Source organism: Notolepis coatsorum (genome assembly GCF_963971535.1).
Source record: "Notolepis coatsorum genome assembly, chromosome: 11".
NCBI classification, from domain to species: domain Eukaryota; kingdom Metazoa; phylum Chordata; class Actinopteri; order Aulopiformes; family Paralepididae; genus Notolepis; species Notolepis coatsorum.
In genome coordinates this window covers 106,760,647-106,788,633 of record NC_140175.1, presented here as the reverse complement: position 1 = coordinate 106,788,633, position 27,987 = coordinate 106,760,647, and the positions used below count along the sequence as shown (strand labels likewise).

General features: G+C 46.0%; 1 protein-coding gene across 2 annotated transcripts in view; it reads left to right on the top strand.

The window, feature by feature from the left end:
* Positions 1-3,285: 3,285 nt before the first annotated feature.
* The window catches only part of pigo (phosphatidylinositol glycan anchor biosynthesis, class O), a 61,533-nt gene continuing 36,831 nt past the window's right edge, over positions 3,286-27,987 (top strand). For both annotated transcript variants that reach the window (XR_014620280.1, XM_084325319.1), the window contains exons 1-6: positions 3,286-3,444; positions 5,500-5,992; positions 7,727-8,154; positions 10,633-10,809; positions 15,774-16,169; positions 26,730-27,643. Coding sequence is in view for 1 of the 2 variants with exons in the window: in XM_084325319.1 (XP_084181445.1) it covers positions 5,506-5,992; positions 7,727-8,154; positions 10,633-10,809; positions 15,774-16,169; positions 26,730-27,643 (2,402 nt within the window). In the remaining variant the exon portion in view is untranslated. The remainder of the gene's footprint in view (positions 3,445-5,499; positions 5,993-7,726; positions 8,155-10,632; positions 10,810-15,773; positions 16,170-26,729; positions 27,644-27,987) is intronic.

Below are 27,987 nucleotides of genomic sequence, written 5' to 3'. Positions count from 1 at the left end.
TTTCATATGTCACTACTCTTACACCAATATAATTACTCTACAAAAAAGCCATAAAAGTATTTGATAGGAAACCAATTTCATTTCAACACTGTAATGTTTTAGAAAAAGTTTCGAGAATTTCCAAGTTTTCAAATATACTTGCTTCATGTACAAGGTTCTGCATGGACTTGCCCCTCCCCCATTGAATGAGTTCATCCAACAGAAAGGAGACACTGGCATTACCACCAGGGCCATCAGTAGAGGGGACTGTAAGGTGCCTTTTCGGTATACTACCATTGCAAAAACTGTGTTCTCTGTTAAAAGTGGTAACTACTGGAATAGCCTACCAGTTGTGATTAGAGAGTGCCCTACATACTCCATGTTCAAGACCCATCTTAAACTGCATCTTAAGGCAAACCAGAACTGTGATCATTTTTAATCTGATTTAGTTTATGCAACTTGTTTATTGTTTTTTTGCCGGCCCACACACTGGCCCACACACCGGCCCACATAATGGCCCACACACCGGCCCACATACGGCCCACACACTGGCCCACACACTACACCGGCCCACACACTACACCGGCCCACACACTACACCGGCCCACACACTGGCCCACACACCGGCCCACACACTGGCCCACACACTGGCCCACACACTGGCCCACACACCGGCCCACACACCGGCCCACATACTGGCCCACACACTGGCCCACACACCGGCACACACACTGGCCCACATTAGTGGCCCACACACCGACTCACACACCGGCCCACACACTGGCCCACAGACTAGCCCACATACTGGCCCACACACCGGCCCACATACTGGCCCACACACCGGCCCACAGACTGGCCCACATACTGGCCCACACACCGGCCCACATACTGGCCCACACACTGGCCCACATACTGGCCCACACACTGGCCCACATACTGGCCCACACACCGGCCCACATACTGGCCCACACACCGGCCCACATACTGGCCCACACACTGGCCCACACACTGGCCCACATTAGTGGCCCACACACCGGGCCACAGACTGGCCCACATACTGGCCCACACACCGGCCCACACACCGACTCACACACTGGCCCACACACCGGCCCACACACTGGCCCACACACCGGCCCACACACCGTCCCACATACTGGCCCACACACCGGCCCACACACTGGCCCACATTAGTGGAGACACTGGCATTACCACCAGGGCCATCAGTAGAGGGGACTGTAAGGTGCCTTTTCGGTATACTACCATTGCAAAAACTGTGTTCTCTGTTAAAAGTGGTAACTACTGGAATAGCCTACCAGTTGTGATTAGAGAGTGCCCTACATACTCCATGTTCAAGACCCATCTTAAACTGCATCTTAAGGCAAACCAGAACTGTGATCATTTTTAATCTGATTTAGTTTATGCAACTTGTTTATTGTTTTTTTGCCGGCCCACACACTGGCCCACACACCGGCCCACATAATGGCCCACACACCGGCCCACATACGGCCCACACACTGGCCCACACACTACACCGGCCCACACACTACACCGGCCCACACACTACACCGGCCCACACACTGGCCCACACACCGGCCCACACACTGGCCCACACACCGGCCCACACACCGGCCCACACACCGGCCCACATACTGGCCCACACACTGGCCCACACACCGGCACACACACTGGCCCACATTAGTGGCCCACACACCGACTCACACACCGGCCCACACACTGGCCCACAGACTAGCCCACATACTGGCCCACACACCGGCCCACATACTGGCCCACACACCGGCCCACAGACTGGCCCACATACTGGCCCACACACCGGCCCACATACTGGCCCACACACTGGCCCACATACTGGCCCACACACTGGCCCACATACTGGCCCACACACCGGCCCACATACTGGCCCACACACCGGCCCACATACTGGCCCACACACTGGCCCACATTAGTGGCCCACACACCGGGCCACAGACTGGCCCACATACTGGCCCACATTAGTGGCCCACACACCGTCCCACATACTGGCCCACACACCGGCCCACACACTGGCCCACATTAGTGGCCCACACACCGACTCACACACTGGCCCACACACTGGCCCACATTAGTGGCCCACACACCGACTCACACACTGGCCCACACACCGGCCCACACACTGGCCCACATTAGTGGCCCACACACCGACTCACACACTGGCCCACACACTGGCCCACACACTGGCCCACATTAGTGGCCCACACACCGACTCACACACTGGCCCACACACTGGCCCACACACTGGCCCACACACCGGCCCACATTAGTGGCCCACACACTGGCCCACACACTGGCCAAAAAAAAAGAAGTAAAAAAAAAAAAAAGGTAAAAAAAAAAGTATACAAAAAAAGATTTTTTTTTTTTTTTTTTTTTTTTTTTTGGGGACCAGCCCACTTTGGTTCCGGCCCATCGGGATTCGTCCCGAACGTCCCGATGGCCAGTCCGCCACTGGGGTGGGGTGTCATATATGGGGGACCCTGATGTAAACAAGATGGAAGTCTTTGGTCTGCATCCCCTTAGCTATTGAGTTAGTATATTGTGAGACTCTTCGAGTTGAGTGATAGTGAGTTGAGTGATAGTTAGTTTTAGTATATGCACGGCGGAGGCGAAAACAATACGAGGAAGTTGAGTGATAGTTAGTTTTAGTACGATGCACGGCGGGGGCGAAAACAATAGGAAATGGGGCTGAGCGAGTAGTACGGCTAACGCGATTGGGCGCTGAGAGGCCAATCAGGGCGCGCAAACCGAACGCGGAAGGATAACTGACTTGGGTAAAGTTTCACGCGAACGGGGGGCGTCTGCGTTATTTTTAAACCTAGCCGCATTTTGCGGAGACGCTCTCTGATTGGCCACTGACTGACGCTCTCTGATTGGCCACTGACATGTTTGCCCAATCGCGTGACGAGCTGTGTCTTTGCCCATTTCCGGGTCTAACAGCAGCAAACTACCTAACGCCTAGTTTATCACTGGTTAAGCTTAGGCGACTCTTTCGAAGTTGGTTATGGTTAGAGTTTGGAATCAGGGCTGGTGTTCTATCTATCGCCCTGCTCTAAGACAATTAACCAACTTCGAAAGAGTCGCCAAGCTTAACGGTTAACCAGTGTAGAAACAGGCGTCGGCCAATCAGAGAGCGTCTCCGTAAAATGCGGCTAGGTTTAAGCCGAACGGGGGGGGGGGGGGGGGTGTTACGCTGAAATCCCACCGTCGGACACTTCCTGCCGTTATCTGCACGCTGTGAGTAGTTCCGGTGGGTGGGTAAAAGCTGCGCCTCTCTTGTCATTGAGCTTCGAGACCCAATGAGCACCGGGCGGGCGGGGGTTGTTGAGTCTCTCTCTCTCTGCTCACCTGAGACACCTGTCGGCTCACCGGCTTCCGCTGAGGACACACCGCCACGACGGAGAAGAACAACACAAGGTCAGTTACACACAGCTAAGTTGTGGTTAGCTGCTGCTAACGGCTAACGGCGGTGAACGTTACCGGGAAGGTTCAGAGACAACAGCACCAGCAGCAGGTCTCTGGTTTATTATCCACAACACCTGACCTCACTGTCTACCAGGAGGAGTGGAGCTAGCTTTAGTGTCGGTGGAGGAATTAAACCTCCTAACCGTGGTGGCAGTGTTAGTGCCTTGCTCTACCCGGCTTTGACACATGGAATGGAACCCCTAACCTTGGCAGTGTTAGTGCCTTGCTCTACCCGGCGTTGACACAGGGAATGGAACCCCTAACCTTGGCAGTGTTAGTGCCTTGCTCTACCCGGCGTTGACACAGGGAATGGAACCCCTAACCTTGGCAGTGTTAATGCCTTGCTCTACCCGGCGTTGACACAGGGAATGGAACCCCTAACCTGATTGATTGATTGCAAACTTTATTAACAGTTTGCAGAATGGGTACAGTACAACTCAATACACACAATTGTTAAGGGGATGCAGACCAGAGAAAGACTTTCGTCTTGTTTACATCAGGGTCCCCCATTTTCAATTAATCATGACGTCTGTCTGTCTGTCTGTCTGTCTGTCTGTCTGTCTGTCTGTCTGTCTGTCTGTCTGTCTGTCTGTCTGTCTGTCTGTCTGTCTGTCTGTCTGTCTGTCTGTCTGTCTGTCTGTCTGTCTGTCTGTCTGTCTGTCTGTCTGTCTGTCTGTCTGTCTGTCTGTCTGTCTGTCTGTCTGTCTGTCTGTCTGTCTGTCTGTCTGTCTGTCTGTCTGTCTGTCTGTCTGTCTGTCTGTCTGTCTGTCTGTCTGTCTGTCTGTCTGTCTGTCTGTCTGTCTGTCTGTCTGTCTGTCTGTCTGTCTGTCTGTCTGTCTGTCTGTCTGTCTGTCTGTCTGTCTGTCTGTCTGTCTGTCTGTCTGTCTGTCTGTCTGTCTGTCTGTCTGTCTGTCTGTCTGTCTGTCTGTCTGTCTGTCTGTCTGTCTGTCTGTCTGTCTGTCTGTCTGTCTGTCTGTCTGTCTGTCTGTCTGTCTGTCTGTCTGTCTGTCTGTCTGTCTGTCTGTCTGTCTGTCTGTCTGTCTGTCTGTCTGTCTGTCTGTCTGTCTGTCTGTCTGTCTGTCTGTCTGTCTGTCTGTCTGTCTGTCTGTCTGTCTGTCTGTCTGTCTGTCTGTCTGTCTGTCTGTCTGTCTGTCTGTCTGTCTGTCTGTCTGTCTGTCTGTCTGTCTGTCTGTCTGTCTGTCTGTCTGTCTGTCTGTCTGTCTGTCTGTCTGTCTGTCTGTCTGTCTGTCTGTCTGTCTGTCTGTCTGTCTGTCTGTCTGTCTGTCTGTCTGTCTGTCTGTCTGTCTGTCTGTCTGTCTGTCTGTCTGTCTGTCTGTCTGTCTGTCTGTCTGTCTGTCTGTCTGTCTGTCTGTCTGTCTGTCTGTCTGTCTGTCTGTCTGTCTGTCTGTCTGTCTGTCTGTCTGTCTGTCTGTCTGTCTGTCTGTCTGTCTGTCTGTCTGTCTGTCTGTCTGTCTGTCTGTCTGTCTGTCTGTCTGTCTGTCTGTCTGTCTGTCTGTCTGTCTGTCTGTCTGTCTGTCTGTCTGTCTGTCTGTCTGTCTGTCTGTCTGTCTGTCTGTCTGTCTCAGACAGGGTGTGTTGCACAGGGTTACTTGAATATTTATTTGATTTGAAATCTTTATTTCGAACATGTAAATACAAACAATATAAAAACAAATCATTGATCTCTAGCAATGAAATGGAATAATTTTTTTATAAAAAAAACAAAAACAAAACAAAAAAAGTACATGTTCGAAAAGGAGTAGGAAGAAGTATACACTACTTTCCACTACTACTCAAATTAATGTACTCATTTAAAACCTTACAAAACAAATATATGCAAAACGAAAAAATTATATATGTAAAACATGAAAAATAAAATACAAATGTTAACACTGTGAATGTCAAATCCCTTCCTCATCCCTGTACCTCGTGAAAATGATTGTAATCAATTGTACTTGTACTTCCTACTGACTGGAGCTTGTTGTGTTTCCCCCTGAATGGTGTCAGACCAGGATGAGGAGGCTGCTGGTTCTGGCCCTGCTGCTCTGGCTGTGCGCCGTGTTCTACACCGGCATCTTCCTGTTCCTGGGCGGCTTCCTGCTGGTCCGTCTGGAGGTGAACAGAACCAGCACTTGTGAGGACGTCCTCCTCCCGTCCTCCTCCTCCTCCTCCCGCGGAGCCTTCTGCCAGGGCGCGCCGCGCTTTCGCCGCGCCGTCATACTCGTCATCGACGCCCTGAAGTTCGACTTCGCCCGCTACGACCCGGCCAACGCCGAGCCCCGCCCCTTCGAGAACAAGCTGCCCGTGCTGCACGAGATGACCTCGTCGAGGCCCGCCCACAGCCGCCTGTACCCGTTCCGCGCCGACCCGCCCACCACCACCATGCAGCGGATCAAAGGCTTCACCACCGGCTCGCTGCCCACGTTTATTGACATCGGCAACAACTTCGCCTCCAGTGCCATCCTGGAGGACAACCTGATTCACCAGCTGGGGCTGGCAGGTCAGTACAGTAAGGCCCTGGCAGGTCAGTACAGTAAGGCCCTGGCAGGTCAGTACAGTAAGGCCCTGGCAGGTCAGTACAGTAAGGCCCTGGCAGGTCAGTACAGTAAGGCCCTGGCAGGTCAGTACAGTAAGGCCCTGGCAGGTCAGTACAGTAAGGCCCTGGCAGGTCAGTACAGTAAGGCCCTGGCAGGTCAGTACAGTAAGGCCCTGGCAGGTCAGTACAGTAAGGCAGGTCAGTACAGTAAGGCCCTGGCAGGTCAGTACAGTAAGGCTCTGGCAGGTCAGTACAGTAAGGCCCTGGCAGGTCAGTACAGTAAGGCAGGTCAGTACAGTAAGGCCCTGGCAGGTCAGCCAGCACGCTCCTCTCTCTCTGCAGGTCTCTCTCTATCTCTCTCTGTTAACACTTTCCGGTGCCCCGGAACCCTGTTGCGTGCCAACGCCCACTTCAATGATGGAGCTCTCATATTTGCGAACGCATAAACTATATCTTAATGTGTATAATCTGCCCGTCGCTTATCAATGACTTGTTTGCAGTCAACATTGTCGAAACGGATAGTTTTTTAATCGGTTCATTTCCGTTTTATACCATTTTGAAAAACGCTCGTTTTATGAAAGTTCCAGAAAATGTCAGAAGATTCTGTGATAATCGCCCTTTAGTGGAATACACTGGAATACACAAAACACGTTGTAATTTTTTCGGCCTATTTATGAATCGATTTCAAATAAACGCCAGATTATCGATAGTATATGTGTACTTATGCACGCTATAGAAGCGGGCTGAAAAATCCATTATCCATTTCCTGATCAGCACACACACACGTTGATATATAGGTGAAAAAAGCTCTGATTATCCCAATACTGGTAAAATAGATTCCTTACCTCAGATCAGATGTTCTCCAAAAAGATTATTCCAATTCCTGATCGCCATTCCAAATATCGATTGCGTTAATTGATCCAACGCTGGGTGGTCGAAACACCGATTCCACGCTGTTCTGATGGTCCACAATGAATCCGATCGGCTCGAGTTACATGCCTGAGAAGTCAAATGTGGAAGCAGGATTTTTTTTTTCATGCGTTTCATTCAATCCAATCCAAAGGGGTGCAGTACCACACGGAGAGACAATAGGGGGCGGTAATTTCCCAATGGAGCTCAGACAGAGTCCCAGTGGTAACGGGAGGCTAGATTGATGAAATATGAATGGAAATTGCTAATAAAAAAAAGAAACAATCAAAAACGAGATCTCTCGTCTCGTTGGCACTCAACGGTTGGCATGAACTAACGAGAAATCTCGTTGTTGGCACTCAAAGTGTTAAAGCCTCTCTCTCTCTCTCTCTCTGTTAAAGCCTCCCTCTCTCTCTCTCTCTCTCTCTCTCTCTCTCTCTGTTAAAGCCTCTCTCTCTCTCTCTCTCTCTCTGTTAAAGCCTCCCTCTCTCTCTGTCTCTCTCTGTAGGTATCTCTCTGTAGGTCTCTCTCTCTGTTAAAGCTCTCTCTCTCTCTCTCTCTCTCTCTCTCTCTCTGTTAAAGCCTCCCTCTCTCTCTGTCTCTCTCTGTAGGTATCTCTCTGTAGGTCTCTCTCTCTGTTAAAGCCTCTCTCTCTCTCTCTCTCTCTCTCTCTCTGTTAAAGCCTCCCTCTCTCTCTCTCTCTCTCTGTAGGTATCTCTCTGTAGGTCTCTCTCTCTGTTAAAGCCTCTCTCTCTCTCTCTCTCTCTCTCTCTCTCTCTCTCTCTGCAGGTAAGCGGCTGGTCTTCATGGGCGACGACACCTGGGAGAGTCTCTTCCCCAAGAAGTTCCAGCGCTCTCTCCCCTTCCCCTCCTTCAACGTGAAAGACCTCCACACGGTGGACGACGGCATCCTGCGCCACCTGAACCCCACGCTGGTGTCCGACGACTGGGACGTCCTGGTGGCCCACTTCCTGGGCGTGGACCACTGCGGCCACCGCTACGGCCCCGACCACCCGGCCATGGCCGCCAAGCTGGCCCAGATGGACGGCGTGGTGCGCTCGGTGCTGGAGCGCCTGCAGGACGACACCCTGCTGGTCGTCATGGGAGACCACGGCATGACGGACAGCGGAGACCACGGGGGAGAGAGCCAGAAGGAGACGGACGCCGCCCTCTTCCTCTACAGCCCCGCCCCTCTCTTCCCAGGACCACCCACTGAGGTCAGTCTCCTCCCCCTCCCTCTTCCTCTACAGCCCCGCCCCTCTCTTCCCAGGACCGCCCACTGAGGTCAGTCTCCTCCTTCTTCCTCTACAGCCCCGCCCCTCTCTTCCCAGGACCGCCCACTGAGGTCAGTCTCCTCCCCCTCCCTCTTCCTCTACAGCCCCGCCCCCCTCTTCCCACGACCGCCCACTGAGGTCAGACTCCTCCCCCTCCCTCTTCCTCTACAGCCCCGCCCCCCTCTTCCCACGACCGCCCACTGAGGTCAGTCTCCTCCCCCTCCCAGACCGCTGCAGCATATATATATATAATAACTAGATGGTGCAAAAGGCGGAGTCTCCAGCGTAGTTCACCGGCGGCCATCTTGCCACAGGCAGCACGCCCACTCATAACATGAATGTCTATGGTGCGTGTACTATTGAAATAACCATAGCTTGCTAAATTTTCAACCGATTTACCAACGGTTTGGTTTATTACAAACGTTATTAATTAACGTGGCTATGATTCAGGATGCTTGGACATGTTGAAATAATTTTCATATGAAAGTCCATTATACATTATGCATGCAGTATGATGACTACATCTCTGACGTTTATAACAAACCAAACCGTCTGTGTGTGCGTCTACATTAAACAGCTGTGTCTGTGTCTACATTAGATAGCTGTGTGTGTGTGTCTGTACATTAAACAGGTGTGTGTGTCTTAAACAGGTGTGTTTCTGTACATTAGACAGTTGTGTCTCTGTCTACATTAGACGGGTGTTTCTGTACATTAGATAGCTGTGTGTGTGTCTGTACATTAGACAGTTGTGTCTGTGTGTGTGTGTGTGTCTACATTAGATAGCTGTGTGTGTGTCTGTACATTAGACAGTTGTGTCTGTGTGTGTCTACATTAGACAGTTGTGTCTCTGTGTGTGTCTGTATATTAAACAGTTGTGTCTCTGTGTGTCTGTACATTAGATAGCTGTGTCTTGTGTGTGTGTCTACATTAGATAGCTGTGTGTGTCTGTACATTAAACAGGTGTGTGTGTGTGTGTATCTGTACATTAAACAGGTGTGTGTGTCTGTACATTAAACAGGTGTGTGTGTCTGTACATTAAACAGGTTTGTCTGTGTGTGTATCTGTACATTAAACAGGTGTGTGTGTCTGTACATTAAACAGGTGTGTGTGTCTGTACATTAAACAGGTTTGTCTGTGTGTGTATCTGTACATTAAACAGGTGTGTGTGTCTGTACATTAAACAGGTGTTGTACATTAAACAGGTTTGTCTGTGTGTGTATCTGTACATTAAACAGGTGTGTGTGTCTGTACATTAAACAGGTGTGTGTGTCTGTACATTAAACAGGTTTGTCTGTGTGTGTATCTGTACATTAAACAGGTGTGTGTGTCTGTACATTAAACAGGTGTGTGTGTCTGTACATTAAACGGGTTTGTCTGTGTGTGTATCTGTACATTAAACAGGTGTGTGTGTCTGTACATTAAACAGGTTTGTCTGTGTGTGTATCTGTACATTAAACAGGTGTGTGTGTCTGTACATTAAACAGGTGTGTGTGTCTGTACATTAAACGGGTTTGTCTGTGTGTGTATCTGTACATTAAACGGGTGTGTGTGTCTGTATATTAAACAGGCATGTCTGTGTATCTGTACATTAGACAGTTGTGTGTCTGTACATTAGACAGTTGTGTGTGTGTGTGTCTGTACATTAGACAGTTGTGTGTGTGTCTGTACATTAGACAGTTGTGTGTGTGTGTACATTAGACAGTTGTGTCTGTGTACATTAGACAGCTGTGTCTCTGTGTGTGTGTATGTACATTAGACAGGTGTGTGTGTGTGTGTACATTAGACAGGTGTGTCTCTGACCAGTGTGTGTGTATGTACATTAGACAGGTGTGTGTGTACATTAGACAGGTGTGTGTGTGTGTGTGTGTACATTAGACAGGTGTGTGTGTACATTAGACAGGTGTGTCTCTGACCAGTGTGTGTGTATGTACATTAGACAGCTGTGTCTCTGACCAGTGTGTGTGTGTGTACATTAGACAGGTGTGTCTCTGACCAGTGTGTGTGTGTGTACATTAGACAGGTGTGTGTACATTAGACAGGTGTGTGTGTGTGTGTGTACATTAGACAGCTGTGTGTGTGTACATTAGACAGGTGTGTGTGTACATTAGACAGGTGTGTGTGTGTGTATGTACATTAGACGGGTGTGTGTGTGTGTGTACATTAGACAGGTGTGTCTCTGACCAGTGTGTGTGTATGTACATTAGACAGCTGTGTCTCTGACCAGTGTGTGTGTGTACATTAGACAGGTGTGTGTGTGTGTGTACATTAGACAGGTGTGTGTGTGTGTACATTAGACAGCTGTGTCTCTGACCAGTGTGTGTGTGTGTGTACATTAGACAGCTGTGTGTGTGTACATTAGACAGGTGTGTGTGTGTATGTACATTAGACGGCTGTGTCTCTGACAGTGTGTGTCTCCTGCAGGATGAACCGGAGGTGGTGCCCCAGACGGACCTGGTGCCCACCCTGGCTCTGCTCCTGGGCATCCCCGTCCCCTACAGCTCTGTGGGTCAGGTGCTGCTGCCTCTCTTCCCCTCACACACACAGGCCGCACATACCGGCCTCAGCCAGGTGGAGGCGCTGTGGATCAACGCCAGACAGGTAACTGGAATAATGTGTCGGGGAGAGAGCTCTCGAAAACCTGAACCAGGAGTCTTTCAGACGCGTCACTTTCCCTCCCGGGGGGGCGACCTTGTTAGGGTCTTCATGGTGTCGCGATGAATACCACGACAACAGCAGATATACTGTAGGTCTTTTCAGCCGAATTCTGTTGCAAACATTGTATTAGCAAACATTGCAACAGGAAATAAAGTTGGGCCCATTTAAATGTTTATGTTGTCAAAGTTAGAAAAGGTTCCACTGTCTAATCACATCACTGGTTCTTGTCAATTTCTTCTGTGATTTGGGGAAATCTTTGGCTTAAATAATTAACTTTAATACACGCCAATAAATGTGTTTTACAAAGCACATGGTGAGCAGGTTAGCGCCGTGTGTGGTTGCCTCCACCGTCGGTGTGTGAGTGGTCGGGTGAATATGAAGCATAAGTTCTTGGTACCATTTACTGCACAATTCTTGCAAAAATGTGAATCACGATTTTTCTCCCTAAGAATTGCACTCTTTCTTAAACGGACAACATAACATATCAGAGTGCTTGACTTAAACTTAAAGTCTCTTGTAACACTTTGCTCTCGTCAGTCAGCTCAGGGCGTCATTTGACAAGCGCTCCGTCAAATGACCACTTTCGGTTCTGACCTTTGTCCCGACTCTAGCGTCAGAATGTTATGAAGTGGACGGCCATTTTGGATAATAACGCTATATTTTTACCGGTACACACAATTACAAAAAAGTTTCTACAAAACTAATTTACCTTGGGATTTTTCTAAACTTTGGACTGTATGACTATAAGACTTCAGGCTATGGAACCGTTGTGTTGTCCAGCTCCTACCTCTCACCTGGAACCCAAAAACAGGAATCTGGCGACAAGTCAACACAAAAGTAAGAAAATATATTGAATGTTGAATTAATAGCGTGTTTTGCTTTACATCGTGTAAGTGTGATTGATATCGCAACTGGGATTGTTCTGAAGAAAATAAGTCAACCCGTGAATGCAGCATGACTTGAATGCATAGGGGAATAGGAGCGAGTGTTTTTAGTGGTGGGACTCGATCATTTTCTTTTATAGAATTCATTTGATACTTTATAGTTAATTAATCAAAATTAATAACTTTTTTTGTATCCTCTTTTTCTCCGCCTGATTTTCTATGCTTTTCCTCCCATCCCAATTTTAGTCGTTATGCCAATTCCCCCCTCCCCTACCTGGTCGTTGTGCGCATGAGCCCCCTACTGGTCGGTTCAAGGGAACCCTGAGGTCTACCACATGCTTCCTCCGACACATGCGGAGACAGCCAGCGGCTCTCTTTTCACCTGGCAGCGAGGACTCTCATTGGTGAAGTGTAACGCGTTGGAGGTTACGCTGCCTTCACCACTTCCTGTCTTTCGCTGAGCAGGCGCCCAGACCTGACCTGTAGGAGTCGCTGTCCACAACGCCAGATTACCACCAACGACTTCCCTCCCGCTAACTCAGCCAAACGAGTTAGTATGACGACCGGCCCAAGCCGCAGGCAATGCTGACTCCGGGAGTCGAGACCGCAGCCTCTTGCATTGGTGACGAGCGCAATTTCCGCTACGCCACCCGGCCGCCCTAAATTAATCACATTTTAATCGCATATCAATATTTGATGCAAAAAGCTAAATTTTTTTTATTCAAATACATTTTGGTATATGAGTGAATCAATGAATATACATACTGTATTAGTTACTACACAGACCAACAATGCAATTTTTAACAAAGTGCAGCAATTTTAGGAATAATATATATATATATATATATATATATATATAGTGCAAAGGACCTTTTGTAAACTCAAGCACTTTCGAGGTAAAAGTAAAACGCAGTACTTTCAAGTACATTCCAGAACAGTTGACCATTGAAAAAAAAAACTCTTGATTGATCTCAATTTCTCTTATTTTATTTATTTTTTTGACTAAACCAGACTAAGAAAAAAAGTTATTTGCGATTTATTATACTTTATACTTATAGCACATGCATTAGTCTGCTCTCCTTTTTTATTTTTTTATTATCTTTTTTTCCTCCCTTTTTTCAGATTTTCCTCCCATCCCACTGTTAGCCGTTATGCCAATTCCCAACCCCCTTCCTGGTTGTTGCGCACTCCCCCCTACTGTTGGTCCGAGAGGCCGGAGACTGTCTCATGCTTTCCTCCGACGCATGTGCAGCCAGCCGGCAGCCAGCCTGGCAGCGCAGATTCTCACCGGGAGAGTGTAACGTGTGGAAGGTCACACTACCTCCCTCCAGATCCTACCCTTGCTGTGCAGGCACCCCTAACACTGCCAATTGTGTTAGTGTGAACGACCAGCCAAGCTGATAGCAACTTCGAGAGCTGGATTCGAACCCAGCGTCTCCAGCGTTGATGGCGAGCGCCTTGCCCACTACACCACCTAGCCGCCCAGTCTGCTCTCCTTTGAAAGATCACATTATTACACAATAAAGAAAAATCATCATGCGATTAAATTAATTTCAGCCTTCATTTAATTTCAAACCTTATTTAAACTCGAAAGGCAACAAGGTTTCCCTAATTTACAATCACATCGAGTGTACACACAGAAATAAGCACAAAAAAGGCATATAAAATCATAGCAATAAGACAACAAGACGAGGCAAAAAGTAAGGATAACAAATCAATTAAAACACGTACAACTTGATTGACAAAGGTTGGAGACCAAGGTTTTAAACTTTGTAACAGAGCGGAGAATCTCAAGCTGGACTGTTGGAGTTCATTCCATGAGCTATGGGGGCATCATAGCAAAATGCAGATTCACCCTGTTTAGAGCCAACTCAGGGGACCTTAACACTTTCACTGTGCGTCGCGTTGTTTGTAGACAGTATGAACCTTCCGTTCAAGATGCAAAAAAGAACGAATTTTTCCATCCATACGTTCCCGTTTTATACCGTGGTGAATATGAGTGTTATTTCCGAATGATCGGGGCTAATTCCTGTGAGGAATTTATAAACCGCGACGTGTATTATACCAAATCCATTGGCGTTTTGTCCCTACACACGCTACAGTTAAAAAATCAAATGCATATGAATGATGGGTATTATGTTTCATCATGAATGCATGAAAGGCGGGGGGGGGGGGGTCATTTCTGATTAATTGATTGCCAATAACGGCATTCGTTATTACCACAACATACGCTGATCAGGGGGATGGCTATGAAATCCTTGCACGATCAAGCTGAAATTGACGTTAAATTGTCCTTACCTGTGGCCGGTCGGATTCCAAAAAGAATATTCCAATTATTTGATTGCCATCTGGTAGATCATATGTCCATTTGGCCCCACGATATAACCCACCACAGCGTGGTGAGTCGGGGGTCCCGAGGACTATTCAATGCGATCGGGTGAAGCCATAGGTTCACGTTAGTAGAAAAGTCCGCCCGGAGCGTTTTCAGTGTGGCACCCGGTCTGGAACAGGGGTTAGTACATTCTCGAGACAGCGCCACTAGCAGGATCTGGCCGGTGCTGCACCTTATATGCCCAATATGCCTTTTCCAGGCAAAATACAGCTCCCTGACATTGAATAGGGTATTAAAATCGAATAAAAGAAAAAACTAGTTAAAACGTATATATACGTTTTTGGCCGTTAACCGCTGGCCAGGAATGTGTTAAGACCAGCCAGTCACTAGAACGGGTTCCATAGGTTCCACAATTCCATTCCAATAATGATGTAGTATAAGGAGGTAGCTTACCAATAATGATGTAGTATAAGGAGGTAGCTTACCAATAATGATGTAGTATAAGGAGGTAGCTTACCAATAATGATTTAGTATAAGGAGGTAGCTTACCAATAAAGCTGTAGTATAAGGAGGTAGCTTATAGGGGTGGGAATCGCCAGATACCTCACGATACGATACTATCGCGATACTTGCGTCACGATACGATAGAAATATATCGCGATACGCTGAGTATTGCGAAATTAAAATTTTTTTTTATCAAATTTCATTTATTACCTTTTTTCAACTGCAAAGTAAAACAGTCAACATGTTTTATCTAATAAATTTCAGTCTGTTCATCTCACTTCCATAATTTTTATTGCAGAACATGGTATTTTCTCAAGCAGACAGATGTAAACACTGTAATCTGTGTTGCATGTACCTGACAAACTGAACTGTTTGTATTACAGTCATATTCCAACTTAACTGAATGCACATGTGTATGTGGACTACTGTACTATTATAGGTATTGAAATGAACAATGCAACTTCCTTATACAATTGTTTTATTTTAATTTTGTATGAATAATTAAATATCGATACTTGGCGTTCCTGTATCGATACAGTATCGCCACGCAAAGTATCGCGATACTACTATGTATCGACTTTCCCCCCACCCCTAGTAGCTTACCAGAAAGGGCCTTACAAATATACAAAAAAAACAGTGTTTAGGGCCAACCAACCTTTTCATTGATTTGATTTGACATTTAAAGAAATACAAGATTGCAGAAAAACGTCAAGGATGCTACACAAAAAAGTCAAGACTTATTTCCATTGTGGTCCTTGGTCTCAGACAGATCAGCAATACAAAACAGGACCGTAAATAACAATTTGACAAACTACATAGACATGAACATTTTAAATGCAGTACAAAAGTAGCCACAGACAACAATGTATCGGACAACATTATCATGCATTTTAAAATCTAGTTTTTGACATTGTCGAGGAGCCATGATTTGACTTTTTTCTTAAAATTGTGTCGGCTACTAATGCATTTTAGCTGTGAAGGTAGCAAATTCCAATTTGTGGCTCCCCAGAATTTAAAAGAACATTTTCCCATATTTGTTTTGAACCTTGAAATACACATGAAGAACCCGGTGATCACATCGTAGCCTGTTCCTAGTCGTCTGGTCCGACACGCTGTACGCGTTGTGGCGTCAGACCCACGGAGAGCTTTAAACGGGGACAACAACACCGGCTCTCCTTGTCCCCCAGGTGCACCGCTTCCTGCAGACCTACTCCGGCATGGCGTCGGACATCCCCGCCGAGAGCCTGGCCCGGCTGGACCTCCAGTTCTCCCTCGTCTCCTCCTCCTACCAGCGCACCGTGGGAGCGGGTCAGCCCCCCTCCCCCGAGCTGCTGCGGTCCCTGCAGGCCTACCTGACCTCCGTCCGGGACACCTGCCGCGCCTCCTGGGCCCGCTTCAACCCCCTGAAGATGTTCTCCGGCCTGGTGGTGCTGGCGCTGGGCTGCCTGCTGTGTCTGGTGCTCTCGGAGCTGTCCGGCGCTCTGCTGAGGGAGAAGAGTCCCATGAGGCGCCACCTGCTGGCCGCCGGGGGCGTGGGTCTGGCGGTGTCGGCCGGGCAGCTGCTGACTCGGGGACGTGTGGAGGTATGCTGTTTAACCCTTTCACCGCCACACTACCAACACGGTTTAACCCTTTCACTGCGACTATACGGAAGGTTAACCCTTTCACCCCTTTCACTAGTAAATACATTTATCTGCTCTGTAGGGGCAGTGACTAGTTAATATCTCTGTAGGGGCAGTGACTAGTTAATATCTCTGTAGGGGCAGTGACTAGTTAATATCTCTGTAGGGGCAGTGACTAGTTAATATCTCTGTAGGGGCAGTGACTAGTTAATATCTCTGTAGGGGCAGTGACTAGTTAATATCTCTGTAGGGGCAGTGACTAGTTAATATCTCTGTAGGGGCAGTGACTAGTTAATATCTCTGTAGGGGCAGTGACTAGTTAATATCTCTGTAGGGGCAGTGACTAGTTAATATCTCTGTAGGGGCAGTGACTAGTTAATATCTCTGTAGCGGCAGTGACTAGTTAATATCTCTGTAGGGGCAGTGACTAGTTAATATCTCTGTAGGGGCAGTGACTAGTTAATATCTCTGTAGGGGCAGTGACTAGTTAATATCTATGTAGCGGCAGTGACTAGTTAATATCTCTGTAGCGGCAGTGACTAGTTAATATCTCTGTAGGGGCAGTGACTAGTTAATATCTCTGTAGGGGCAGTGACTAGTTAATATCTCTGTAGGGGCAGTGACTAGTTAATATCTCTGTAGGGGCAGTGACTAGTTAATATCTCTGTAGCGGCAGTGACTAGTTAATATCTCTGTAGCGGCAGTGACTAGTTAATATCTCTGTAGGGGCAGTGACTAGTTAATATCTCTGTAGGGGCAGTGACTAGTTAATATCTCTGTAGCGGCAGTGACTAGTTAATATCTCTGTAGCGGCAGTGACTAGTTAATATCTCTGTAGGGGCAGTGACTAGTTAATATCTCTGTAGGGGCAGTGACTAGTTAATATCTCTGTAGGGGCAGTGACTAGTTAATATCTCTGTAGGGGCAGTGACTAGTTAATATCTCTGTAGGGGCAGTGACTAGTTAATATCTCTGTAGGGGCAGTGACTAGTTAATATCTCTGTAGGGGCAGTGACTAGTTAATATCTCTGTAGGGGCAGTGACTAGTTAATATCTCTGTAGCGGCAGTGACTAGTTAATATCTCTGTAGGGGCAGTGACTAGTTAATATCTCTGTAGGGGCAGTGACTAGTTAATATCTCTGTAGCGGCAGTGACTAGTTAATATCTCTGTAGCGGCAGTGACTAGTTAATATCTCTGTAGGGGCAGTGACTAGTTAATATCTCTGTAGGGGCAGTGACTAGTTAATATCTCTGTAGGGGCAGTGACTAGTTAATATCTCTGTAGGGGCAGTGACTAGTTAATATCTCTGTAGGGGCAGTGACTAGTTAATATCTCTGTAGGGGCAGTGACTAGTTAATATCTCTGTAGGGGCAGTGACTAGTTAATATCTCTGTAGGGGCAGTGACTAGTTAATATCTCTGTAGCGGCAGTGACTAGTTAATATCTCTGTAGGGGCAGTGACTAGTTAATAGGCGTGTTCAAGATTGGCGAGGCGGACGCAGATCTGCGCAGGTTTTACTACAGCCTCGCCGAGCGCGTTGCATGACGGTTAGAATGTTGTCCGACTTGCTCTGGAAATCTGACGAGGCGAGGCGCGGAAATCTCGCGGGACCGAGCCACGCACAGCCTTCAGAGCGAGGCGCCACAGTACCTCTCACCCGACTGCTCCACGCAAATGCATGATGGGAAACTACTTGCTATCGTTGCCGCAAAGCGCCCCATTGGCTCAGAAAAGTTGTCACCTCCCACAAGAGGAAGTTATGAGACGTTTGATTGATTGAAAACTTTATTAACAGATTGCAGGATGGGTACAATACAGTACGGCGCCCGTCTACCCGTCTACCCGTCTATCCCGTCTATCAGATAGATTTATTATTATTATTGGATACAGGAGTTTGGGTACCAAGAGCTTCTTCAAAGTCGATTCTACAGACGGACTGTTTCTATCATCGTAATTAAATAATTATAATGATAATAAATACGACAATTACGTTTTGCATTTATAGTCATGACTCAATGAGCAATCTGAGCATTACCGCTCTATGTACAGTACTTCTCTAAGCCATCTGGCTCACAGTTAACCGACTAGAATAGATGAACGAATTCCATATAAATCTATAGTTCATTAACGATGCAGCAGCTGATACTGTATACACACACACACACACACACTGCTGAATAATTCTGTTTAGCCTCAATATACAGTATAATATATTGATGCAAAACAGAATTATTCAGCAGTGTGTTGTGTGTGCGTGCGTGCGCGCGCTGCGGTGGGCAGGAGCGCTGAACAAGATGGTATATAAATATGATATATTAATACAGTCTAGTGTGCTGTGTGATGACGATACATTTGAATCTAATCTAATTGTGCACACGGCCCTCGCATTATAATGAGCTGGACAGGTGTGTATGTGTGTGTGCGAACGTGAACGCAATATCTGCCGTGCGAGACTAGGCGAGAGGCTGTCGTCAAATCTGAAGTGTCCGACGTTCTGACTCCTCCCCCGGCTGCACTCGTCTACTTTCGAGGCGAGCCGAAATCAATCTCGAACACGCCTATTATCTCTGTAGGGCAGTGACTAGTTAATACATGTCTCTACTCTTTAGGGCAGTGACTAGTTAATACATGTCTCTACTCTGTAGGGCAGTGACTAGTTAATACATGTCTCTACTCTGTAGGGCAGTGACTAGTTAATACATGTCTCTACTCTTTAGGGCAGTGACTAGTTAATACATGTCTCTACTCTGTAGGGCAGTGACTAGTTAATGCATGTCTCTACTCTTTAGGGCAGTGACTAGTTAATACATGTCTCTACTCTTTAGGGCAGTGACTAGTTAATACATGTCTCTACTCTGTAGGGCAGTGACTAGTTAATGCATGTCTCTACTCTGTAGGGCAGTGACTAGTTAATACATGTCTCTACTCTGTAGGACAGTGACTAGTTAATACATGTCTCTACTCTGTAGGGCAGTGACTAGTTAATATCTCTGTAGGGGCAGTGAGTGATTGCTCTATGTCTCTACTCTGTAGGGGCAGTGACTAGTTAATATCTCTGTAGGGGCAGTGAGTGATTACTCTATGTCTCTACTCTGTAGGGGCAGTGACTAGTTAATATCTCTTTAGGGCAGTGACTAGTTAATACATTTCTCTACTCTGTAGGGGCACTGTCTACTATATGTATCTACTCTGTAGGGGCAGTAACTAATACTAATACCTTTGGGTAACACTTTATAATAACACTCAGTTATAAGACCTTTATAAGGTATTTGTAGATAATGAACTAATCATGAACAAACCATTTATATACATTCATAAATTATTATTAAATCATTTATAACTATTTGTATAACATTTACAAATTAGTTCTACATTATTTATAACTCATTATCAACATTGTTTGTACTTGATTTGTTCATCATTAAATAATGTTGTTTAATGTGTAGTAACACATTTGTAGATGCTTTGAAAAATGAATATGAAAAAACGACTATACTGTACCTCCATTTACTTGTTCATGTTCAACAAATGATTTGTTAAGACATTCATAAAACATCTATAAATCATTTGCAGATGCTATTGTGTGCCCTAATCTAAAGTGAAGCCTATTCATCATAAAAGTTTGTTTATTTGTGGACTTTTATGAATACACGAAGCAATGACCAGACTTGTCATGTTTAACTAATTATTTGTTAAGACATTCATAAAACATCTATAAATCATTTGCAGATGCTATTGTGTGCCCTAATCTGAAGTGAAGCCTATTCATCATTTACAAATGTCCAGTGTTGTGCTAGTTACTGAAAAATAGTAACTCAGTTACTTTACTAGTTACTTCATTTCAAAGTAACTTCGTTACTGTACTAGTTACTTACACCCAAAAGTAATGAGTTACTGTGAAAAGTAACTATTTAGTTATTTAAAAAAAAAAAAAAAAAAAAAAAATTGCTCAAGTCCCATGCCCCATATACTCAAAATCGGTTGATCAACTTGACAGTTTCCATTCACATCACCGAACTCTGCTAAGCAATGTGGTCTAGAGCGTTTCATTATATATTCCCTCCCCGCTGTATGTATATTTCTCTCCCACCCACCCACCCCCTCCTAATGTACAGTCCCCTCCCCATCATATGTATATACTCTGTCAGGATCTAGGGGTAACAGTACTGTATATTTGAATACCGCTTATGTCACAAATGTATCAGTACTAAATACCTATATGTCCCTATGCCATAAATGTCATGTATGTTGTGTATGTCATAAATGTCTATATGAATTGAAAATGGGGGACCCTGATGGAAACAAGACAAACGTCTTTCTCAGGTCTGCATCCCCTTAACAATTGTATGTATTGAGCCGTACTGTATTGTACCCATTCTGCAATCTGTTAAATAAAGTTTTCATTCATTCATTCATTCATTCATCCATTCATTAATTCATTCATAACCATCTTGCAGCGTTGTTATCAAAGCATTGCAACGTTAGAATAGTTAGGATATCAATTGTGCATGAAAGGACTATATTTATATTGTTTGATTAGTATTATGAGATTCCCTGGCAGATTTCGTACAGTCAAAATCCGTTGATCTTGAGTTTCAGTGAACACATTGCACTCACCGTCACCAGTCTGCGGTGGTCGAGATGTAACGTTAGTCCAGTTGACTCCAGCAGCCCTTCAAACATGTTCTTTATCTCGTTTCCATGTTGTATATTAATTATCTCTAAAGTAGTTGCTAAATGGTTTGTTAGTTCGTTATTATTACTGCGTTCTTATTATGTAGATTCATAGCGAGCGTCCTCTTGTTGTTTACTGTAGAGAGCGCCTATTTCTTTCAGAACGTCAGTGGCCAATCAGAAGTGCGAAAACAGAATGAGGCTACGGAAAGAAATAATAATAATAATAATACTTCGTTTTATATAGCGCCTTTCAGTCTACAGTAAACAAAACAAACGCAGGCGAAATAAGGACGCTCGCTATGAATCTACATAAAAAGAACGCAGTAACGAACTAACAAACCATTCAGTAACGTAAGTAGCGTTACTGAATTTCAAAAGTAATGCGTTAGAGTACTAGTTGCGGCAAAAAGTAACTTCGTTTCTGTAACGCGTTACTTTGTAACGCGTTAGTCCCAACACTGCAAATGTCTAATACAGTTAATTATTTGTTTACGTTTTCATCACCTGTTACAAATGTTGTAGACAGCTTTCGGATACACCCTTCTTTGTGACATCAAACAGTGACAGAATTAGGACTATAGATAAATGCAATTGTATTAACATATAAAATACATGCATAACATATAGTGTAACGTGTGTGCTCAGTATATTGCGGTATGTGATGATGACACAAGGGTAATAATTATTAGTATTTTCAGGCTGTATCGGTGCCTATACAGCCTGAAAATACAAATAATTATTACCCTTGTGTCATCATCACATACCACAATATACTGAGCACACATTAGGAACAAACACATAATTCAAATGTAACGTTAGCGCCCACCACATCAAGTACGTCTACACAACATATGGTATAAGAGTTGTAGGTCGGAAATTATGGAATAGATTTACCAACAAAAAAGGTGTTTAGCCTGCTCATACCTTAAAAGCGTGGGGCAGCACAAATGAATCGTGCTTCAATTCAACAGACGGCAACAAACGTGAAGTCAAGTCTCACTCGCGTGATACTTCCTCTACATACTCTGTCAATACCTGGCCAGGGTACTCCTGGGTCCTAGTGCCCCCATGTTACACTATATGTTATGCATGTATTTTATATGTTAATAAAATTGCATTTATCTATAGTCCTAATTCTGTCACTGTTTGATGTCACAAAGAAGGGTGTATCCGAAAGCTGTCTACAACATTTGTAACGGGTGATGAAAAAGTAAACAAATAATTAACTGTATTAGACATTTGTTAATGATGAATAGGCTTCACTTTAGATTAGGGCACACAATAGCATCTGCAAATGATTTATAGATGTTTTATGAATGTCTTAACAAATAATTTGTTGAACATGAAAAGACAAGTCTGGTCATTGCTTCGTGTATTCATAAAAGTCCACAAATAAACAAACTTTTAGACATTAAGTTAATGATGAATAGGCTTCACTTTAGATTAGGGCACACAATAGCATCTGCAAATGATTTATAGATGTTTTATGAATGTCTTAACAAATAATTTGTTGAACATGAAAAGACAAGTCTGGTCATTGCTTCGTGTATTCATAAAAGTCCACAAATAAACAAACTTTTAGACATTAAGTTAATGATGAATAGGCTTCACTTTAGATTAGGGCACACAATAGCATCTGCAAATGATTTATAGATGTTTTATGAATGTCTTAACAAATCATTTGTTGAACATGAACAAATAAATGGAGGTACAGTATAGTCGTTTTTTCATATCCATTTTTCGAAGCATCTACAAATGTGTTACTGCACATTAAACAACATTATTTAATGATGAACAAATCAAGTACAAACAATGTTGATAATGAGTTATAAATAATGTAGAACTAATTTGTAAATGTTATACAAATAGTTACAGGGCTGTACGTAAACTTTTTTTGCACATAGCACTGGTGCTACAGAGGTTGATAGTTTTGTAGCACATGCCAAAATCTTGTAGCACAAGTATAAAACGTGTTATATTTGTAACAGTCACAAATGTGCCTATTGTATTTGTGTTATTTAGTTGCAGTGCCATGTTTGGCTGTCATTTAGTATATCGCCATGTGTTATTATTACTATAATACTCTCATATGCTATTTTCAATTAACACTTTAATCATCGATGACGTGTTTAGACGTCATTCCTCGCCATGCTCATTCTGCCGAAGATGCCGTAACTCGTCTTTGATATCAATAATTCAAAAATCTGTGATCGAAATCATATTTCTCCTCCGGAGACATGAGATGTACTGGTGAGCTCCACTCAACTGTCTAACGGTTCAAGAGCGCCATCTGTTGGCCGATCGGCAGATCGGCCAAGAGGGAGGGGCGCGCCAAACAGGAAGTGCTCATCCATAATCCGTCCGGGCACTCGCGATCGGTAGCCGGACTCCATCTCAACACACTGGATAATCAATCGCTCGCCCTAACTCAATAAACAACGTTATTTGGACGTATATAGTATTATACAACCTGGAAATGGTTCATCAGGATCAACATCCCATAATCGAAAACTGTCTACTCCACGCTGATCGTCCAACGGCGCGAGGAAGATACGGTGAGTTTCAACGTTATTTTCTAACGTATTCTATACTAACTGATCTGATGATCATATGACCCACACTAGATGAATGGTATAACGTTGCCCACGGAATTATAAACGCCCCCTCGCCCATCCGGTCAATATCAGATGATACGTAGTAACTTCTAGAAGTACCTCCAGTTGAAATTTTTCATCTGGCACCAATCGCTACCAAACTGTATTTGATCATCAATATAATGCATTTGGGGCTATAAATCAAGTTCTGAAGAAAGCTGCAGAAAACGATAAAAACATACTTATACTTTAGACCATATTTTAGTATGAATATGTGAATGAAAAAGTATAACGTTGCTACACCCTGAACAATATATATAGGACGTTGAATGGGCCATAATAATGTCAATTTAGCAATACAATTTAAAAAGTTATAGCCCTGCAAAGAAGGGGAACTTCTCCATAGACAAATAGAGCTGGCGAGGGATGGTAAATTATGAATTTAACCCCGGCGATCAAAGTGTTAATAACAAATACAATAATCAATCATAATGAAAACAAATTAAATAATACAAATTAAAGTGCAAGTTTAAATGTAAAGGTAATGTGCAAATAATGTTTTAAAAGTAGCAGCCTCTGCCCCAGCACTGTGGTTCTGATGGGGCTGTTAACCTGGTCCAGGAGGGTGACGTGGATCCACTCACCACTAGGCTCCACCATCTCCAACAGCTGTAAGGGAGGAGAGGAGGACGAGTCAGATCAGAGACTTCTAGGACTTTTGTTTGCTGTGTGTGAGTGAGAGGAGCTGTGTGTGTGTATGTGTGTGTCTTACTCTGATCTCCTGCAGAGGAACACACCATTTACAAATGACAGCGTCCATAAAGGAACCCGTGATTGCATTGCTATAGCAAACTTATAAATCATCAGATATAAGATAGCTAGCACTAACGTTCCCTGTCTCTGCAGTCTTAGCCCAAAAAGTTAAACTATTTTTAACTGAGAAAAAAAAGCAGCCTAGTCTAGACCACGGCGCTATATAGACAGTGGACGGTTGGCACTAGCTATCTTAACTTACCTAATTAATACTCCAGTCTGCAAAAATACGACACTTGGTGCTAATTCACGGAGCTGTAAACACCGGTAGCCTAGCCAAGCTCTAGTAGGCTGTAAGCTTGGCGCTGTTTAACGTTAGCTAACGTTACATAGTAGTTGGTGGACACGCAGCCTCAACAACATATTAACTGAAATGGCGTTCGCTTAGCAAGCATTATCCATGAGACATTCTGTTTTCCAACATGTAAGCTAAAACGTACCCATGATCCGAGTAGCTGTCATCACGGTTCTCGTGCATCACTGCTTTCTTCTTCTTTGTCGTTAGTACACAGAATGCAGTCATGGCAGACGAGGGAAATGATACTGCCCCAGCACTTCCTGTGGTGCATTTGCGCAGTTTTGAATGAACGTTACCGGCTCTGTTTACTTTTTTATACGACGCATCGAAAAAAAAAATCGGTGTCGACGAATTTTTATGATCGGCGTCGTCGATTATGTCGACTAATTGTTGCAGCCCTACTACCGACTAAGCTAATATGCACTCAAGTTCAACACTGTTTGACAAACAATCTTACTGACCCTTAGCTGCCAGTGTTGTACCCTTCCTGCTGACTTGTTGTACAGAACCTTGGATAAAAGCGCTCAGCCAGATGACCACATGTAAACCATGTGACTGTACTCCATGCCTCTGCTCCGCTAGATGACTACATGTAAACCATGTGACTGTACTCCATGCCTCTGCTCAGCTAGATGACCACATGTAAACCATGTGACTGTACTCCATGCCTCTGCTCAGCTAGATGACTACATGTAAACCATGTGACTGTACTCCATGCCTCTGCTCAGCTAGATGACCACATGTAAACCATGTGACTGTACTCCATGCCTCTGCTCAGCTAGATGACCACATGTAAACCATGTGACTGTACTCCATGCCTCTGCTCCGCTAGATGACCACATGTAAACCATGTGACTGTACTCCATGCCTCTGCTCCGCTAGATGACCACATGTAAACCATGTGACTGTACTCCATGCCTCTGCTCAGCTAGATGACCACATGTAAACCATGTGACTGTACTCCATGCCTCTGCTCCGCTAGATGACCACATGTAAACCATGTGACTGTACTCCATGCCTCTGCTCAGCTAGATGACTACATGTAAACCATGTGACTGTACTCCATGCCTCTGCTCAGCTAGATGACCACATGTAAACCCTGTGACTGTACTCCATGCCTCTGCTCAGCTAGATGACTACATGTAAACCATGTGACTGTACTCCATGCCTCTGCTCAGCTAGATGACTACATGTAAACCATGTGACTGTCCTCCATGCCTCTGCTCAGCCAGATGACCACATGTAAACCATGTGACTGTACTCCATGCCTCTGCTCAGCTAGATGACTACATGTAAACCATGTGACTGTACTCCATGCCTCTGCTCCGCTAGATGACCACATGTAAACCATGTGACTGTACTCCATGCCTCTGCTCAGCTAGATGACTACATGTAAACCATGTGACTGTACTCCATGCCTCTGCTCAGCTAGATGACTACATGTAAACCATGTGACTGTACTCCATGCCTCTGCTCAGCTAGATGACTACATGTAAACCATGTGACTGTACTCCATGCCTCTGCTCAGCTAGATGACTACATGTAAACCATGTGACTGTACTCCATGCCTCTGCTCAGCTAGATGACTACATGTAAACCATGTGACTGTACTCCATGCCTCTGCTCAGCTAGATGACCACATGTAAACCATGTGACTGTACTCCATGCCTCTGCTCAGCTAGATGACCACATGTAAACCATGTGACTGTACTCCATGCCTCTGCTCAGCTAGATGACCACATGTAAACCATGTGACTGTACTCCATGCCTCTGCTCAGCTAGATGACTACATGTAAACCATGTGACTGTCCTCCATGCCTCTGCTCAGCTAGATGACTACATGTAAACCATGTGACTGTACTCCATGCCTCTGCTCCGCTAGATGACCACATGTAAACCATGTGACTGTCCTCCATGCCTCTGCTCAGCCAGATGACTACATGTAAACCATGTGACTGTACTCCATGCCTCTGCTCCGCTAGATGACCACATGTAAACCATGTGACTGTACTCCATGCCTCTGCTCAGCTAGATGACCACATGTAAACCATGTGACTGTACTCCATGCCTCTGCTCAGCTAGATGACCACATGTAAACCATGTGACTGTACTCCATGCCTCTGCTCCGCTCTGCAGGGACCCTGGGCTGTGGCAGCGGCCGTCCTCTGCTCGGAGCTGCTGATGCTGCGGTGGGCCGGCCAGCTCAGGACGTCCGCTGCGCTCGGGGACGACGACGGCGCCAGCAAGACCCCGCGGGGGGGGCAGGCGGGCGGCGGCTGGCCGACCCTCCTCCGTCAGCTCCTCGCTCCCCCTCTCCTGGTCCCGCTGCTCCGCTGTGCCGCGCTGCTCTCCGACAGCTACGTGATCGCCGAGGGCCGCGTGGTCACCTTCCTCCTCTTCTCCCTGGTGGCGTACGTCCCGCTGCGCCTCCACTGGGACGGCCTGCTGCTGCCGCCCGCCCACGACCCCCTGAAGCCCGCCCTGCTGCTGCCCTCGCCCGCCCTGTCTCCCGGCTGCGTGCGCAGGGAGGGCGGCACCGTGCTGAGCTGCGTGGGCCTCCTGCTCGCCTGCCTCTACCTCTCGCTCTGCTTCCACGGCTGCCGGGAGGAGCAGGGCGGCGCCTGCCAGCCGTCCGCCTTCCTGTCCCCCCTGGCGCGGCTGCAGGACAGCCGTCTGAAGAACCTGCACTACGGCCTGGCGCTGGCCTCGCTGGGCCTCGCCACCTACGCGCTGCGGCGCTGGCTCCGGCACTACGGCAACCTCAACGCGGCGGGCGGCGCGGTGTTGGTGGCACGCTGGCTGCTGCCGGTGTTGTCGCTGTGCATGGGGCTGCACTGGGCGGTGAGCGCCACGCCCGACAACAGCTTCCGGAGCCTCGGGGAGCTGATCCGACTGGCTCAGCTGGTTCTGCCCCGCGCCGCCTTCTGCCTGCTGGGCCTGGGCCTGGCGCTGGTCTGGTTAGACCCTCTGACTGTGTTCATCAAGAGCAGAGCGGCCACGCCGAGCAGAGAGCCGCCGCCCCCCCGGTACAGAGCCAGCACCGGCATCAGGTGAGTTTGGGTTTCTGCCCCCCCTCCCCCACCGCCTCATGTCTTCCCCCAAGCTGGTTACCTTTCTCTTTTTCCACCGAAACCATTTGCCAAAAATGTGTTTCACAACGCTTCTTTTTTATATATATATATATATATATATATATATATATATATATATATGCACAATCTCAAGCACACGTTCATGTTGATAAATCCTACACTTTGCTTAGAAATGATCGTACGCACGGTTTACACACATATCTGTGCATACGCAGCATTGATAAATGAGGGCCCACGAAATCCAAAATAAAATGTCAAATAAATACATTTAATTAATGCAAGATCAGATATTCCTTTATTGA